Source organism: Lepidochelys kempii, chromosome 3 (genome assembly GCF_965140285.1).
Source record: "Lepidochelys kempii isolate rLepKem1 chromosome 3, rLepKem1.hap1, whole genome shotgun sequence".
Taxonomy (NCBI): Eukaryota; Metazoa; Chordata; order Testudines; family Cheloniidae; genus Lepidochelys; species Lepidochelys kempii.
Window position 1 is genome coordinate 166197080 of NC_136382.1, and position 17901 is coordinate 166214980.

The 17901-nt window shown below is 39.6% G+C and overlaps 1 protein-coding gene across 3 annotated transcripts in view; it reads right to left on the reverse strand.

The window, feature by feature from the left end:
* Positions 1–6716: 6716 nt before the first annotated feature.
* The window catches only part of CENPF (centromere protein F), a 68283-nt gene continuing 57098 nt past the window's right edge, over positions 6717–17901 (reverse strand). For all 3 annotated transcript variants that reach the window (XM_073338918.1, XM_073338916.2, XM_073338917.2), the window contains 6 exons: positions 16785–16961; positions 14204–14365; positions 12548–12710; positions 10337–10810; positions 8951–9144; positions 6717–8304 (listed from right to left, as the gene is read on the reverse strand). In XM_073338918.1, coding sequence (XP_073195019.1) covers positions 8095–8304; positions 8951–9144; positions 10337–10810; positions 12548–12710; positions 14204–14365; positions 16785–16961 — 1380 coding nt within the window. In that variant the 3' untranslated portion in view covers positions 6717–8094. The remainder of the gene's footprint in view (positions 8305–8950; positions 9145–10336; positions 10811–12547; positions 12711–14203; positions 14366–16784; positions 16962–17901) is intronic.

Here is a 17901-nt window from a genome sequence, read left to right on the forward strand (position 1 = left end):
ACAGTATGCTCTTGTTGCCAAGAAGGCCAATGGTATTTTGGGCTGTATAAGTAGGGGCATTGCCAGCAGATCGAGGGACGTGATCATTCCCCTCTATTTGACATTGGTGAGGTCTCATCTAGAGTAGCGTCCCCAGTTTTGGGCCCCACGCTATAAGAAGGATGTGAAAAAATTGGAAAGTGTCCAGCGGAGGGCAACAAAAATGATTAGGGGACTGGAATACATGACCTATGAGGAGAAGCTGAGGGAACCGGGATTGTTTAGTCTGTGGAAGAGAAGAATGAGGGGGGATTTGATGCTGCTTTCAATTACCTAAAAGGAGGGTTCCAAAGAGGATGGATCTAGACTGTTCTCAGTGATAGCAGTTGACAGAATGAGGAGTAATGGTCTCAAGTTGCAGTGCGGGATGTTTAGGTTAGATATTAGGAAAAACTAACTTTTTCACTAGAAGGGTGGTGAAGCACTGGAATGCGTTACCTAGGGAAGTGGTGGAATCTCCTTCCTTAGAGATTTTTTTAAGGTCAGGCTTGACAAAGCCCTGGCTGGGATGATTTAGTTGCGGATTGGTCCTGCTTTGAGCAGGGGTTGGACTAGATGACCTCCTGAGGTCCCTTCCAACCCTGATATTCAATGATTCTATGAACTGCTGGGGTTTTTTGTGAAGAAATCCTAAATATTTTGGTTAGGTAGCTTCCCAAATACTTCAGTCCAAACACACTGGCTTAGATAAAACAACAAAACAAATGTATTGACAATAGAAAGATAGATTTTAAATTACTACAAGTAATGAGGCATCTAAATCAGAATCGGTTACAAGGAAATAAGTTAGGAATTAGTTGTGTTTTACCTTTTAACAAGCTAAGTGAATAAAAAGCAAAGATCTCTCTCTCACCACATGTTCCAGCAGTCTTACTGGGTGAACCTCTTTCAGTCAGGATCTCACCCCCAGTCCAGTGCTACTTCCTTTGTTCTTCAGGTGTGGATGATGCCAGTGGCAGAGAGCAAGGGAGAGATGATTTGAGGCATCAGCCATCTCCTCTTATAGCCCTGTCTCTTGCACAAGTATCATCTCCAGCTGATGTCTGGCCAGGAAACAAACTACTTTGTTGTCAAAATGTAGATGTTTTCCCCCATACCTCTCTTCTGCCAAAGCGTGGCCACTTACACAGGGGGTTGTTCATTTGAGCTCATTAACACCTGGCTGAGCCATGGGCTAGCCTTTTGTCTCTGGGGAACTTGTTTGTGACTGCCCTCCAGAACATGTTGGAACCTATCTTTGGTTATCTTTGAAAAGTCATAGAAGATGGGAGCGATTCCAGAAGACTGGAAAAGGGAAAATATAGCGTCCGTCTATAAAAAGGAAAGTAAGGACAACCCAGGGAATTACAGGCCAGTCAGCTTAACTTCAGTACCCAGAAAGATAATGAGGGAACTAATTTGCAGACAGCTAGAAGATAATAAGGTGATAAGCAACAGTCAGCATGGAATTGTCAAGGACAAATCATGTCAGACCAACCGAATAGCTTTCTTTGACAGGGTAACAAGCCTTGTGGATGGGGGGGAAGCAGTAGATGTGGTATATCTTCACTTTAGTAAGGCTTTTGGTACTATCTTATATGATCCTCTCATAAACAAACTAGGGAAATACAACCTAGATGGAGCTACTATAAGGTGGGTGTATACCTGGTTGGAAAACCATTCCCAGAGAGTAGTTATCAGTTCATAGTCAAGCTGGAAGGGCATATTTAATGGGGTCCCGCATGGATCAGTTCTGGGTCCAGTTCTGTTCAATATCTTCATCAATAATTTAGATAATGGCATAGAGAATTCACTTATAAAAGTATGCGGCTGATACCAAGCTGGGAGGGGTTGTGTGACAGGGTCTGCTTACCCTGCACTAGCCCAGACAGGGTTAAGCCCATATTATTGACAGTGGAAGTCCCACCTCCTCAGTGGGACTGGGCATGCTCCAAATGTTCTTGTAGTATAAAGGGAGGAAGCCCAGCTCATTCTGGGCTGGCAGCTGCAGGGGAAGGACCTATCTGGGAAGCTTCTGCAGTAGGCCAGCCACAGCCCCTGACTGCATCGGGAATCAGAGCCTCCCCAGGCCCAATTGAACTCGGGCAACTGGAGGAGTCAGAGAAGGCAGCCAGCACAGCTGTCCAGGGAGACTCCGAAGACTCATGGGAGACAAACACAGAGACCAGTAGGAAGTGACCCAAGGAGGGTGAAGGAGTGGTACTAAACAATCCCAGTTCCTTCAGCCTGTCCACATAAGTCATGTGCTCCAGCCCCCTAATCATTTTTGTTGCCCTCTGCTGGACTCTTTCCCATTTTTCCACATCCTCCTTGTAGTGTGGGGCCCAAAACTGAACACAGTACTCCAGATGAGGCCTCACCAATGCCGAATATATGGGAAAAGACAGTTACCTTTTCTGTAACTGGTGTTCTTTGTCTATTCCACAATAGGTGTGCGTGCTCGCCACATACACTGGAAGTTTTTCCCCTAGCAGTACCCCTAGGGGGGGGGAGCGCCCCAGCGACCCCTGGAGTGGCACCTCCATGGGAGTCTTCTCTTCTCCAGACTAAACAAACCCAATTTTTTCAATTTTTCCTCATAGGTCACGTTTTCTAGACCTTGAATCATTTTTGTTGCTCTCCTCGGCCCTTTCTCCAGTTTGTCCACTTCGTTGCCAGAGTGTGGTGTCATAACTTGCCACAGTACTCCAGTTGGGGTCTTACCAGTGCTGAATAGAGTGGTAGAATTACTTCTTGTGTTTTGCTTAATACACTCGTGCTAATATTTCTTTTTGACTTTCTCAGAAGAATTGAGGACCCTAATTGATCGCTGCTGACCAAAACTACTGATAGGTTATTTTTCAATTATATAATAAATCCAGGCCATTCATACTTTGAAAAATCAGTAGTAGCACAGTGTATTGAGAGTTACTTAGCACAAGCCTGAAAGAATAAAAACGAATACTTATTTCAGTGCAAATCAATGGAAAAAAACAATTCTGTCTCATTTGCTTCTAAAAGATGTAGGACAATGAAAACCAAAATATAGAACATGTTAATGTGGTCTGGATGGTTGCCTAAGTGTCTGTAAATTAAATAAAAAGAAAAGGAGTACTTGTGGCACCTTAGAGACTAACAAATTTATTTGAGCATAAGCTTTTGTGAGCTACAGCTCACTTCATTGGATGCATTCAGTGGAAAATACAGCGGGGAGATTTATATACACAGAGAACATGAAACAATGGGTGTGACCATACACACTGTTAACGAGAGTGATCACTTAAGGTCAGCTATTAAGCAGGAGAGCGGGGGTGGGGGGGACCTTTTGCAGCAATAATCAAGTTGGGCCAAATCCACACAGACACACCCCTGGAACCCTGACCTGGGGTTTTCTATCTGCTACCCAAGATCCATAAACCTGGAAATCCTGGATGCCCCATCATCTCAGGCATTGTCACCCGGACAGCAGGATTGTCTAGCTATGTAGACTCCCACCTCAGGCCCTACGCTACCAGCACTCCCAGCTATCTTTGAGACACCACTGACTTCCTGAGGAAACTACAATCCATCGGTGATCCTCCTGAAAACACCATCCTGGCCACTATGGATGTAGAAGCCCTCTACACCAACATTCCACACAAAGATGGACTAAAAGCCGTCAGGAACAGTATCCTTGATAATGTCATGGCAAACCTGGTGGCTGAACTTTGTGACTTTGTCCTCACCCATAACTATTTCATATTTGGGGACGATGTATACCTTCAAATCAGCGGCACTGCTATGGGTACCCGCATGGCCCTCACAGTATGCCAACATTTTTATGGCTGACTTAGAACAATGCTTCCTCAACTCTCGTCCTCTAATGTCCCTACTCTACTTGCCCATCATAGATGACATCTTCATCATCTGGACCCATGGAAAAGAAGCCCTGGAGGAATTTCACCATGATTTCAACAATTTCCATCCCACCATCAACCTCAGCCTGGAGCAGTCTGCACAAGAGATCCACTTCCTGGACATTACTGTGCTCATAAGCGATGGTCACATAAACACCACCCTATACCAGAAACCTACTGACCGCTATTCCTACCTACATACCTCCAGCTTTCATCCAGACCACACCACACAATCCATTGTCTACAGCCAAGCTCTGCGATAAAACCGCATTTGCTCCAACCCCTCAGACAAACACCTACAAGATCTCTATCAAGCATTCTTACAACTACAATACCCACCTGCTGAAGTGAAGAAACAGATCGACAGAGCCAGAAGAGTTCCCAGAAGTCACCTACTACAGGAGAGGCCCAACAAAGAAAATAACAGAAAGCCACTAGCCATCACCTTCAGGCCCCAACTAAAACCTCTTCAACGCATCATCAAGGATCTACAACCTATCCTGAAGGACGACCCATCACTCTCACAGATCTTAGGAGACAGCCCCTCAACCTGAAGCAAATACTGACCAGCAACCACACACCACACAATAGAACCACTAACCCAGGAACCTATCCTGGCAACAAAGCCCGTTGCCAATTCTGTCCACAGATCTATTCAGGGGACACCATCATAGGGCCTAATCACATCAGCCACATTATCAGTGGCTCGTTCACCTGCACATCTACCAATGTGATATATGCCATCATGTGCCAGCAATGCCCCGCTGCCATGTACATTGGCCAAACTGGACAGTCTCTACGTAAAAGAATAAATGGACACAAATCAGACGTCAAGGATTATAACATTCAAAAACCCGTTGGAGAACTCTTCAATCTCTTTGGTCACTCGATTACAGACCTAAAAGTTGCAATTCTTCAACAAAAAAAACTTCAAAAACAGACTCCAACAAGAGACTGCTGAATTGGAATTAATTTACAACCTGGATACTATTAACTTAGGCTTGAATAAAGAGTGGGAGTGGATGGGTCATTACACAAAGTAAAACTATTTCCGCATGTTTATTCACCCCCACCCCCTGTTCCTCAGACATTCTTGTCAATTGCTGGAAATGGCCCACCTTGATTATCACTACAAAAGGTTTTTCCCCGCCCTGCCCTCCTGCTTAATAGCTCACCTTACCTGATCACTCTTGTTACAGTGTGTATGGTAACACCCATTGTTTCATGTTCTCTATGTATATAAATCTCCCTGCTGTATTTTCCACTGAATGCATCCGATGAAGTGAGCTGTAGCTCATGAAAGCTTATGCTCAAATAAATTTGTTAGTTTCTAAGGTGCCACAAGTACTCCTTTTCTTTTTATGAATACAGACTAACACAGCTGCTACTCTGAAACCTGTAAGTTAAATGTTTGTCTTTTCAGCAATGTTATTAGAAGCATATACATCATGTTCCACACCTACTCTAAGTGGCTCCCTTCAAGGAACTTGCAACTCTCAGAAGACAGTACGGAATATTGAAAACAGACTTTCACTAATCTGTCATTTTTCTATTTAATTTATAAAATGGGACATAGAGAGGAGAACATTGAGGGCTGCAGATTTTGCAGTAAACAGATCAGTCTCAGAAGCATTCACATAAAGATCTGAAAGCTTGAATTATGAATATAGATTGATTTGTCAGGCATTTAAAGAAGACAAAACAATGCAAATATATTTGAGGATACTGAATTGTTTTAAAGCTACCCTCTAGCTTTTCAAAGTGCTGTTCAGTTTCTGAGCACATTAGACATTGAAAAGCTTTATATATAATTGTATCATCTTTGGAACCGCAATCTTAACAGTTCCATTTTGATGCAAATCCAGGAATTTACTGTGGGTTTATAAAATCAATTTCAGTACTATCATGGTTGAGATTATATTGTAATCCACATTTTATAGAAGACAACCAAATAAATACTCATCAGCATTGCCAGAAAAAGTTTAAAAAATTGTTTTGAACTGAACTCTCCACAGAGGATTGAAAACCTTAGTATATCTTGTTTAATAAGGCTGTTGCTAGGTAGGACATGTTTTGCTTCATAGTGGTGATGGGAATTAAAGCCATTACAAGGGTCAAGTTGGCCTAAGTCCTAATGAACAGGAAGCAGCCAGGCAAAACCAGTCACAGGGGCAAATCTATAGAGAAGGGCTGTAATCTACACCAAGGGCCAATGTTTTTCTTCAGGACAGGGCACATTTACCTTAGTCGGCTAAGTTTTCATTTATAAAATGAGCACATTTGTAATTCATAATGTAAAGAAAATCCAGTTTAGTACACATGTTCTAGTTCCCTCTCTGATCTTCTTCTAAGAATTGTAGGACTACATGGAATTATATTCCAATGTACATGTCTGAATCTGCCCAGGTTTCAGATATAGATAGCAGCTCCACCTAATATGTTATTAATATTTTCTCCTTAACATGTGACACAATTGTGTGCAATCACTACCAGCAGCAGACAGAGAGAAGCAGAAAAAGCAACAAGATGGATGGTGTTAAGGCATTTCTTCCCCTTCTCAAGAAAAATTCTTACAGGACTAGTAAATTCTTGTGAAGAGCGTGATGTATAGCTAGCATTAACTACTGCAGCGGTGTACACAACAAGGCAGTCTGGTGTTCCCTTTGAATACTGGCGCTTCAAAAAGTAGCATAGGTTTGGTAAGTACGTTTAGTTCAGTTGGGAGCTATATATGTATACTGTTGGACATGAATGAACTGAGTTGCTAGGTGGACTGTAGCTGTCAAGGCAAATGTTGAGAAATCATATGTGGAGAAAGTGAATAAGGAAGAGTTATTTATTCCTTCACATAACACAAGAACCAGGGGTCACCCAATGAAATTAATAGTGCTGGACAGCATAGACATCAGTACAAGTGTTGAATGCTCTTGCAGAGCAGGGCATCAACGCAAACTATATCAAAATATTAAAGGAAGCAAATTCTGACGACACTACAGATATAACCTTATTTGATACTCCCCTTCACATCCCAGTTAAGAACGGTGTGAAACAAGGCGACATGGTTTCACCAAAACTCTTCACAGCTTGCCTTGAAATGGTAATGAGGCACATGAATTAGAAGGGTGGAATCAACATCAACGGAGAACAGTTTAACCATCTTGGATTCATGGACTATATTGTGTTGATTGCCAAAAATACTATCAAACTACAGAAAATGCTGCGAGAACTCAACACAAAAAACAGCCAAGTTGGACTGAAAATTAACCACTCCAAAACTAAATTTATGCAGTTTGATACCTTGCCAATAGCCCAAATAACAATCAAGGGAGAACAAATAGAAGAAGTAGAGAAATATGTCTATTTGGGCCAAGAAATTAACATGCGCCATGATCAGGATGGTGAACTCTCGCAAAGAAAGAAAGCATGTCGGTGCGCATTCAATTCCATCAAGGATGTCCTCAAGGAAAAATCAACAAGGCAACATGCACCAGCCTCTTCAACTCAACCGTACTGCAATGTTGTACGGCAGCAAAACACAGGCACTGACAGAGGAGCAGCAACTGTCTGTCATGGAGAAGGCGATGGAAAGAAGAATTCTGGGAATTTCAATCCACGTCCGAGTCTCCTTGAAGTGATCAGACAGCAGAGTGGAGTGCAGGATGTTGTTGTTGAGAGCAGGCATAGTAAAATGCGATGGGCTGGGCATATAGTGAGGCTCACTGACAATCGATGGACTGCAGCTGTCGCTAAGTGGTACTCACGGGAACTGAAATGATCACTTGGCCGACCTCCAAAGAGATGGGTAGATCTTATCATGAAAAGACATGGTCACACATACTGCTAATGTAATGTAATGTGTGGTTTGGTATTTAACTGCATTTCTATTAAACTTTATTTCAGACAAGTTTCTATAGAATTATTTACAGAACATTGTAGAATGATCACCTACATTACCAACATATTGAGAAATAAAAATGGATATGTCCATTCTTTCAACATAACACTTACTGATATCTATGTCAGTAAAGCTAACAACAAGTCCTATAAAAATGATTTAGTGTTCAAAGTAGTATACAAATGCTTTTGACAAAAAATAGTGGGCATATAGTTTTCATACCTAGTCATGAAAACTATTTATCTTCCAAAGGTTATTTTGATCTGAAGTGATATAACTGCAGGTTTACTGTACCATACAGTTTTTTTCTTGTTCATTTTGATCAGGCAATGTTTGTGTGCTCAGGGAACATCTGCCTTTGTGTGTGTTAAGATTCTCCCTACAGATCCCAGCAACAGCTTTTGTGGTTTGCTTATTTATGCAAAGAGGAGATCTTGAACTAGATTCCATGGGTTCAATAGCTGTTTCCGCTTGGCACTGTTGAGTATCAGCTACCTGCAACATAAACAAAAAAAAATCTCATGCTTTAGTGGTATGGGAGAACCTTGTTAATTACCAGCAGGAAGTGAGAGACCCATTCCAAGTGACTGAATAGCATGAATTAGCAGACACACTCTAAAAGCAAGAATCTTCAATGTTTATATTTATCACTTTTAAAATACAGCAGTGCTATACTGTGCTAAGGGGAGGAGAGGAAAACTGGGACTGGCTGAGCAGAGAGACTGGGACAAGGAGCCTTAATTCTGGCATATCCGAACTTTTGAGTGCTTTTGCGTGTAATCCATATACGCATGCACACATACCCCCCCTGCTCTAGGCATCCAGGTCTTTCAAGAAATAATCAAATATTTGTGCATTTGAGCATTAAAGTAGGAAGATTTACCTCATTTCCATTTACCAAGTTAATGAGCACTTGGCATGAGATCACAGATTTGATCATACCAACAATTTTAAGTTTACCATTATGCCCAGACCTTTGTTACGCCAAGCTTTATTCATTGTATTTACATTTATGACCTTGTCTTCAGTAGATTCATGGCAGATATACCATGGCATATCTTCAAACTCACCTGGATAAATAAATACATAATGTGGATTTCCCATGCCCTGCATATTTAGATACATTTTTAAGATCAGTTACCTTTTGTGATTTGCTGCCACCAGCTGTCAGTTTAGAGATCTCGGCAAGATTATCTGAACTGCCTTTTTGTAAACTTTGGGCACTTAGTGACAATATTTGGCTTTGGGCAGCAAGATGGGGACTGGTTCTTAGGTTTAGAGTTGTTCTACGCAAAACATAAGGACTGATTTTCTCAACAGGAATATCAGCAAACCCTGAAAAATAAACAGCTTCAATTAACCAGTTGATTAAATTACTTTATTGTTCAAATCAATTTGATCTTCCTCATTTCAAGATGGAGATGACAACAGATAATAATATAAGAAAGTAAAATGGCATTTACTCACTGAATAAAATATAATGGGGGAATTATTAGGACTATTTTGTGTTTCCAGAATTTTATATATGAACTCAGGCAAGCGTGTGGATCTCTCCAACAACTCTACTAAAAAGGCAAAAAGAGTTTTCCCCAAGAAAATGTTCCCTTTTTCCTTTAAAAGGGACACCATTAACTGAAAAATAATTTCCATCTGAAAATGATGTCTTTTCTATTGTTCTAAGTAGAGCTGGCCAGAGGGTGACAATTCTGTTTTGCGACACCTTTCGAGGTTTCAGAATTCATTTTTTTCCTGATTGGAATGAAAACAAAAGCCTTTCAAATGCTTTCACAAAATGAAATTGTATCAAAAACATCAGGTTTTCAATTTGGGGGCCTTCCTCCCTGCAAGAGTTCACTTTGCACCTCAGAAACCTTCCCAGCGAAAACTTTGTCAGAATCAATACATCTCCGTGAAACATTTAGGCTTTGACAATACAGCATATTTCAATGAAAAAACATTTAGTCAAAAATGTTTAATCAAAAATATTCCCCCTTCCTATCAACCAGAAGGAAGGGGTGTTTTATATTGGGAATGACTGGGCCTGGAATCCCTCTCTTTTTGCCAGAGGACTTTTGCAAAGTTTTTGGAGGAGTCCCAAAGTCAACAAAATTTATCTAGACTGATTTTCAAAACTACAACCTGATTTTAGGATTCTGGATTTCAGAATTTTTGGCTGTTTTCCTTTTGTCATCAACTACTACAAAACTGTACAGATGGGCAGACATCACACAGACCAAAAGACAAAACCACTAAAAATTACATACACCTACAACAAAAGATACTGTCCCCTTATAGCCTTAATTGTATAATAGGGCTTTTTTTTAAAACATATGGGACTAAACTCAGCTCTGACAAGTTGAGTTTAATGGAGTTATGCAACCTATACCAGGACTGAATTTGGCCAATGATATCCAAGTTTTTACAATGCTTCCAGGTCACACATATGACAACACGATTATTTAGATAAGCATGCGCACACACACTCCCCACAAATGTGGACAGTTCTCCTCTAAAAAGTAACAATTACCTTTTTTCACCACCTCTGGGAGTCCGTCTGGCTCATACTCAGTATTCTCATGGGTCAGTGAATGTTGGTAGAATGCTCCCTTTTTCATTTTTTTAGATAAGGTCTCTGGTATAGGGGATTTTGGTTCCCCATCATCTTTCTTGGTTTCTTGGCATCTTTGTCTTTTACCTGAAAGCTTAGTAGGGTCTTCATCTGACCTCTTCTCTGTAACTGACTGATTGTTAAGTGTTACTGGATTATCTGAATTTTGTGAAGGAGAATTAACACCATTTGCTGGTTGTTTCAGCTGAGCACTCAGCAGAGAGACCTGCGTTTTTAACATCTCATTTTCTTCCTCTAGTTTATAGTTCTTAATAATCAGAGTGCAGTACTTCTCCAGGTTCTCTTCTGCTTCCTTGGTTTTCTCTTCTACAGATTCTTTTAGTTCTTCCAGCTTCAACCTCATTTCTTCTGCACTGGCAACCTCATCAGCACCTGACCAAAGGAAAGAGTCATTACCTGTACAAATAACTTTAAGGAGACTCTGCATTGTAAACTCATCTTTCCAATGATCTCAATCATTCATTTGTTAATTAAGTACATAAGGTGTGTCCTTGTGCAACCACAATAAACTAAACTATACCAAAAAAAACCAAAACAGACATCATGTAAAGGTTACTTTACAGAAGAGATCTCAGTTGATACCATATTTACTGTAAGGATGCCATGTACCCCAATTCTTTGGAATCTGTTCCTGACACACCATGCATGGGCAACATTAATTCTGGCATTTTCTAACTTTTAAGTGCTTAACATTACCACCTTACCATTATTTTAACAGTTTTTGTTTATATAATTGAATATAGCTTACCTCAGAAATATGGATCCCTTTTTATACCACTAGCGATTCTGCTTATTGGACACTCATGAATATTTGCTAGCCTAACTTACCCTAGATAATGGCAGTCAAGTTGTAGTATTTTACACATTGTGGTGATCACTTTAAATTGTTGTTCTATTTAGCTCTGTACTTAGTCTCTGACAACTCTTGAAATGATTGAAGTTTGTGATCAATAAAACCCCTATGTATGTGTCTTAAAAAACATTATTTGTTCAAATTAATAAACTCCAGCACTTCCTGGTCCCAGAAAGCTGCAGCTAGTACCAGGCTGATGATATTTAGAAAGTGGAGGTACTGTCTGAAGCATAACACTTTAAGAGCTGCTCCTCTCTCACTGTCTACAATCCAGGAGGACACCAAAAGCTGTTGGGAAGGACATATGTATAAACTCTAAAAGATGTAAATTTTTCCGTGGTGGATGCTGAACTATCAGCCATCTATACCCAGAATGTGAATTTTCTTTGTTGTTATGGTCAGCAACGGAAAGAACAGACACACTCCAACATTTTACATTCTGTCAGTAGTAAATGTCTCAAACAAAGCATTTGTAAGAAGTTACACACCACACTCTACTGTTGTTTAAAAAAAATAGGCTCCCTTTCATCCTAAGGTCATTTTCGATTTCAAAACATAGATGTTGGAAATTTATATTCATAACATATAAGAAGACTCTGAAATTTGAGGAGACAGATCTTGGGCCAGATTCTCAGCTGGTGTGAATGGCATAGCTTCAGAAGCTATACTGATTTACACCAGCTGAGGATCTAGCCCCTCATCTGAATCTAATGTAATAATGGATGTTCTGAAAACATGTTTTATAAATGAATGCATTAAGGCTAGAAACAGGATCATGATTAAGGCTGTGTTTTAGCCACGAGTATTTTAAGTAAAACTCACGGACAGGTCACAGGCAATAAACAAAAAGTCACGTCCCCATGACCTGTCTATGACTTTTACTAAAAATACCCATGACTAAATCTCACCTACTGGGAGGGGGGGTGCTCCTGAAGACTGCTGCAGGGGGGGAGGACAGAGCAGGGTGATGCTGCTGTGGGGGGGGGGGGGAGGGGTGTGGCCAGGGGCCCCGCCACCGCTGGTCCCAGACTGGTGCTCCAGGGACCAGCTGCCTGGAGCTGCCAGAGCAGTGGCTGGTGATGTTGGCTCCTGGGCTTCCCCAGCTGTTGGGGTGGTCCTGGGGTCAGCTGCACCAGCGCTGCAAAATTCAGGGAAGTCACGGAAACTGTGACTTTCGTGAATGATTTGCAGCCTTAATTATGATTCACTTATAATGACATTCTAGTATAGCGTTTCCTTATTAAACTACCACATACTTGGCTTTTGTTTCTTTAATAGAGCACCATGTTCAGCAATTTGTTTCTGCAACATTTCTTTTTCCTGCTTTAGCTGTTTACAGGATTTCATCCATATCTCCATTTTACTACAAGCAAATTCATTTCGCTTCTTCAGTTGAACTATACACTTCAGATTGTCCACCTATAAAATAAAAATATTATTTTTAGTTGCTAACAGGAAACTCCATTCTTCTGTCTAAGCATTATATGCTCACTAATGACATCTCATCTGCCAGTAAAAGTTCAGTGCAACTAAAAAAACCAGACAAAAGTTATAATATGAATTTGTACAGTAGGAGTTCACTTAGTAATATACAATTGAATTATAGGTTTCAGAGTAGCAGCCGTGTTAGTCTGTATTCGCAAAAAGAAAAGGAGGACTTGTGGCACCTTAGAGAGTAACAGATTTATCTGAGCATAAGCTTTCGTGAGCTACAGCTCACTTCATCGGATGCATTCAGTGGAAAATACAGCTTATGCTCAAATAAATCTGTTAGTCTCTAAGGTGCCACAAGTACTTCTTTTCTTTTAATTGAATTATAGCAGCTTCTAATTCCAACAGAGAAACATTAAAGCCATGTTTATTGGAAAGCTACGCGTGTAGATTTCCTTGATAGAGAAATAATAATTAAATATAATATTTGAAATAAACAAATGACAAAACCCAGCTGAAAAGCACATGGTCCAGGCAGGTTTGTCCACCCTATGTGCATTGGAATGCCAAAATAAATGAATGGTGGATATCTAGCAGCCTCATAAAATACACCTCAGGATACGTAAATATCAAGCACAGTGCTCCATTAGCTGGGCATGGAGTGAGTACTGTAACTCAGTGCCTGCTTGCCACAATATCAGCTCCACAGTGTGCTACATGAGTGCTTTTTGATGTGTTTATTTCTGAAGTGAGAGCACAGAACTACAGTCCGTCATTCACCACAAATGGAAGTAGAAAAAGACTGCACGCTAGAAAATACAGAGGGAATTGATAAGAAAAATTCAGCTAGATGGACAGGTTTAAAAACTTTACCCCTTCTGATTGGCAGTAAACACCCAACCTATGTGCGTTACAAGTAAAACTTCATACAGTCCTTATCAGTTTTTTTTTTTGCAATGACGTGGAATTGTTCACACTCCTATCTAAATTATTAGCAAAAATAGTGCTGTCATAAGAAGAATCACTAAATAATTTAGATGGAAATTCTGCATACATCAGGACTGATATGCTCGCACAAAGTGAGTGTGACATAATGAAACACTATTTAAAGACAATAGGGGCATGTCTACACTGGAAAGTTTCATAAGGTATTAATTAATGTGTTAATTAACATGATGTTACAACATGCAGTGTCGACACTGCACTGTTATGTTTAATATCACATCAGTCAGTTATGGTTAACCTTAGGGGCAGAGTGAAAAATGTTAAACACGGTGTAATTTTCAAGTACAGACCTTGGCAAATAAGGTATCTTCATTTTAGTTGGTGAAATTAAGGCAGAGTCAAAGCCAGAGGTCAGCTCAGGAGCTCTTTACTTCCAGTTCTGTGCTTATACCATTATACTATGCCTCTTTCTAGATACTACATTGCAATTTAGTTTGAAAGTCAAAAATTAAACAGCTTATAGGGAAAATACATACCTTAATTTTCTTAAGTTCTTCTATTGTCTGGTTAGCATCTTTCAGAGAATTATTTAATTCCTCTTTACTTGACTTCAAGAGCTCCATTTCCAACTTTTGTTCACTCAGACACTGCTCCAATGAATTCAATTTCTCTTGACAGGCCTGAATTTCTACTTCATTCTATAGGCAAATAAATAGATAACAAGTACAATTTTTAAAAGGCCCCCTACAGAATACTACACAGAAAATGTACTTATTGTCTGCAGGAGCTTTGCAGTAAGCTTGCATAATATAAATATTTATTTTGAATTTAAAATGGGAAAGACCAATTTGCTTTATGTGTAAAACTGGAAGAATTCTACAATATTTTAAAAAGAATAGTTTACTAGAATTCTTGTTTAAAAACAAAAACAATGTTTTTAATTCATAGGAATGAAAAGAATAAAAAGACACACAGAATTTCAAATGGGTTATTTATTACAAGAACTAGGGCACTGAGTATCTGAAAAGCTTCCAGGTACACATTTTTGCAGATAAGCAGACAACTCTTTCAAAAGGAGAAAGGAGGACTTTTTAATGACTATTGAGTAAATATATATTCTGAAGTGTTGTTAAGCCTTGTATTTTTCAGTACAATTTGTAAAGTATAACTATTTTGAAAAATCTATAGAACTAAGTTACAGTAACGTTCAGTGTGACTTAAGCTCACAAAAGCCAAACATTACACTTAAAGATGAGAAGAGATCCTTAAACAAATCAAAGCGTTGTACAACACTGGCAGATCTAACAGATCATGCTTTTTCTTGTTTTCATAGGTTCAGACCAATCATTCATATTTTACTAGCTTTTCTGTATGGGATCTATATGGGCTCTCTGTAAGACCAAACAGTTAAAAGTTGTGTTAGCATTCCTACTAAAAGCCTCCAATTCTTGCATTACTAAGCTAAATGTAGAAATACTACTCCTCAAGGTTCTCCCTTCTATTTGCTCTCATTTCTCCAGCTGCCTCTCAAATCTTCTGCTTGGATGCCACACAGGCTCCAGCTCAGTCTCTTCAAATCTGAAGTTCTTGGGTCAGATTCTGCTGCCCTGCACCTTGTGTTGTCATTTACCCCACTGCAAAGTTACTTTACACTGGTGTAGATGACTACCACACAATGCAGCACACAGAGAATCTGGCCCTTTATATATTTGCTATTAATTAATTTTCACCACATTCCACCTCTGTCACCTCTGATACAATGGGACACCTACTTCACAGAGATGTTTTGTGGCTTAAATAATTGTTTGTGAAACAATGAAATCCTAGGATAGAAGGACTAGTATTATTACTATTACTATTATTATTATTACTAGTATTATTATTATATTAGTATTATGACCGCTATCCTGTCACCTTCAACTCTTTCCTTTCCCTCATATTCAGTCTCTTCTCAAATCCTGCCACGTCCTCCTTTTAATCACACTTGACTCTTTCCTCACAATCCCCAATGCTGTAACCTTTGTCTTTACCTAGATTACCATAATATTAGACCCACTCTAACAAGCCCTTCCTCCCTGGAATAGTCCCAGTGAAGATGTGTGAACACAGCACTCAAAGTATTAAGTTTATGACAGACTATACACATTCATTTTTCCCCATAGTAATTATCGGAAGTAAGTGCTTTGAAATACTATAGCAAAGACAACCTCTTTTTAGGGGATATTATATACACATAAGTTGTTTGCTGAATATTCAAATCTTCCTTAAGATCCCCTGTCATAAATACAAAGGGAAGGGTAAACCCCTTTAAAATCCGTCCTGGCCAGAGGAAAAATCCTCTCACCTGTAAAGGGTTAAGAAGCTAAAGGTAACCTCGCTGGCACCTGACCAAAATGACCAATGAGGAGACAAGATATTTTCAAAAGCTGGGAGGAGGGAGAGAAACAAAGGGTCTGTGTCTGTCGGTATGCTGCTTTTGCCGGGGATAGACCAGGAATGGAGTCTTAGAACTTTAGTAAGTAATCTAGCTAGGTATGTGTTAGATTATGATTTCTTTAAATGGCTGAGAAAAGAATTGTGCTGAATAGAATGACTATTTCTGAGTGTGTGTCTTTTTTGTAACTTAAGGTTTTGCCTAGAGGGATTCTCTATGTTTTGAATCTAATTACCCTGTAAGGTATCTACCATCCTGATTTTACAGAGGTGATTCCTTTACTTCTATTTACTTCTATTTCTATTAGAAGTCTTCTTGTAAGAAAACTGAATGCTTTTTCATTGTTCTCAGATCCAAGGGTTTGGGTCTGTGGTCACCTATGCAAATTGGTGAAGATTTTTTCCAAACCTTTCCCAGGAAGTGGGGTGCAAGGGTTGGGAGGATTTTTGGGGGAAAGACGTGTCCAAACTATGTTTCCCAGTAAACCCAGTTAGAGTTTGGTGGTGGCAGTGGATATTCCAAGGACAAAGGATAAAATTAATTTGTACCTTGGGGAAGTTTTAACTTAAGCTGGTAAAAGTAAGCTTAGGAGGTTTTCATGCAGGTCCCCACATCTGTACCCTAGAGTTCAGAGTGGGGGAGGAACCTTGACATCCCCCGTGCCCTTTTCTTGTTTGCTTTACCTTTCTGTTTGCTTCTGCCAGAAAAGCCTGATGATTTTTCTCCACTTGAAGAAGTCTGCTTTGATATTCGGATATTTCTCTTTCGATTTCTCTCTTTTTTTCCTCCAGCTCTTTCTGAACCCCATCCAAACTCTTATTTGGTTCATTTTTTTCTGAAGTAGTTGGATCCAGTTGAATCTACAAACAAAAGTTGCTCAGTCTTTGGTAATTACATTTTTATAGATTGGGAAATAGCTGACATATTAGACAATTTGGCTTTGCATCTGGAAAAATCTTTAAATGTCAAAAACTGACAAGGTAAGAGAAAACTATTTAATGGCTGTATAAGTACAGTACTGTAGTCCCAGACTCAAACTTTTTAAACACAAAACAGTAGCATACAAGATTACAGAGAAGATGGGCCTCTCTGTCATTTACAAAGGCATTTTAGCTCTGGTTTGTACAAGAAGCTTCATCCCACAAATGATGTTAGCATTAAAGCCAAAGCTAACTTCACAACATATACAGCAATTGTTCCTACTGAGAATGTTCTGAGAAGTTCAGGGTCATTAGTCTCACCATGACAAAGATGTTGCAACAATCTGAAGTATTTAAGCTGTCTATTTTTGTGACTATTCTGTGGACATATTAGGATATAGAGAGTTAATTCTGGGTCTGATTCCTAAAAGTCACACTGAAATTCAGGGCAAAACATTTATTGACATCCAGGAACAGGCCCATAGCCATGTAGTTTTGCACACGGTTTCTGCAGCTAACATGCCTATTTAAATTAGAAGCAATGGTTACATAAACAAAAGCAAGGCTGCACTTCATATGATTTGTAAGACATCAAATGTGGAGAATGAAATATGAGCACTTTAGAATAAGAGGCTTAAATATGAACCTAGATTTTATCTACCCTAGAGAGAGCTGTCAAAAAGTTTATTTTTAAAAAATAAGTACTTGAGAAACATTATACTTGTTATCAAATTGATCTCAGATACTCCGCTCATGGAAGACATATAAATGCCTGAAATAGAGAAGAGCCCTTTGTCATAGCAGCCTTTCCAGGCTGACATCCTGAGGCCTCCCATTTCATAGATAGATAGATATCTAGGCCAGAAGGGACCATTATGAT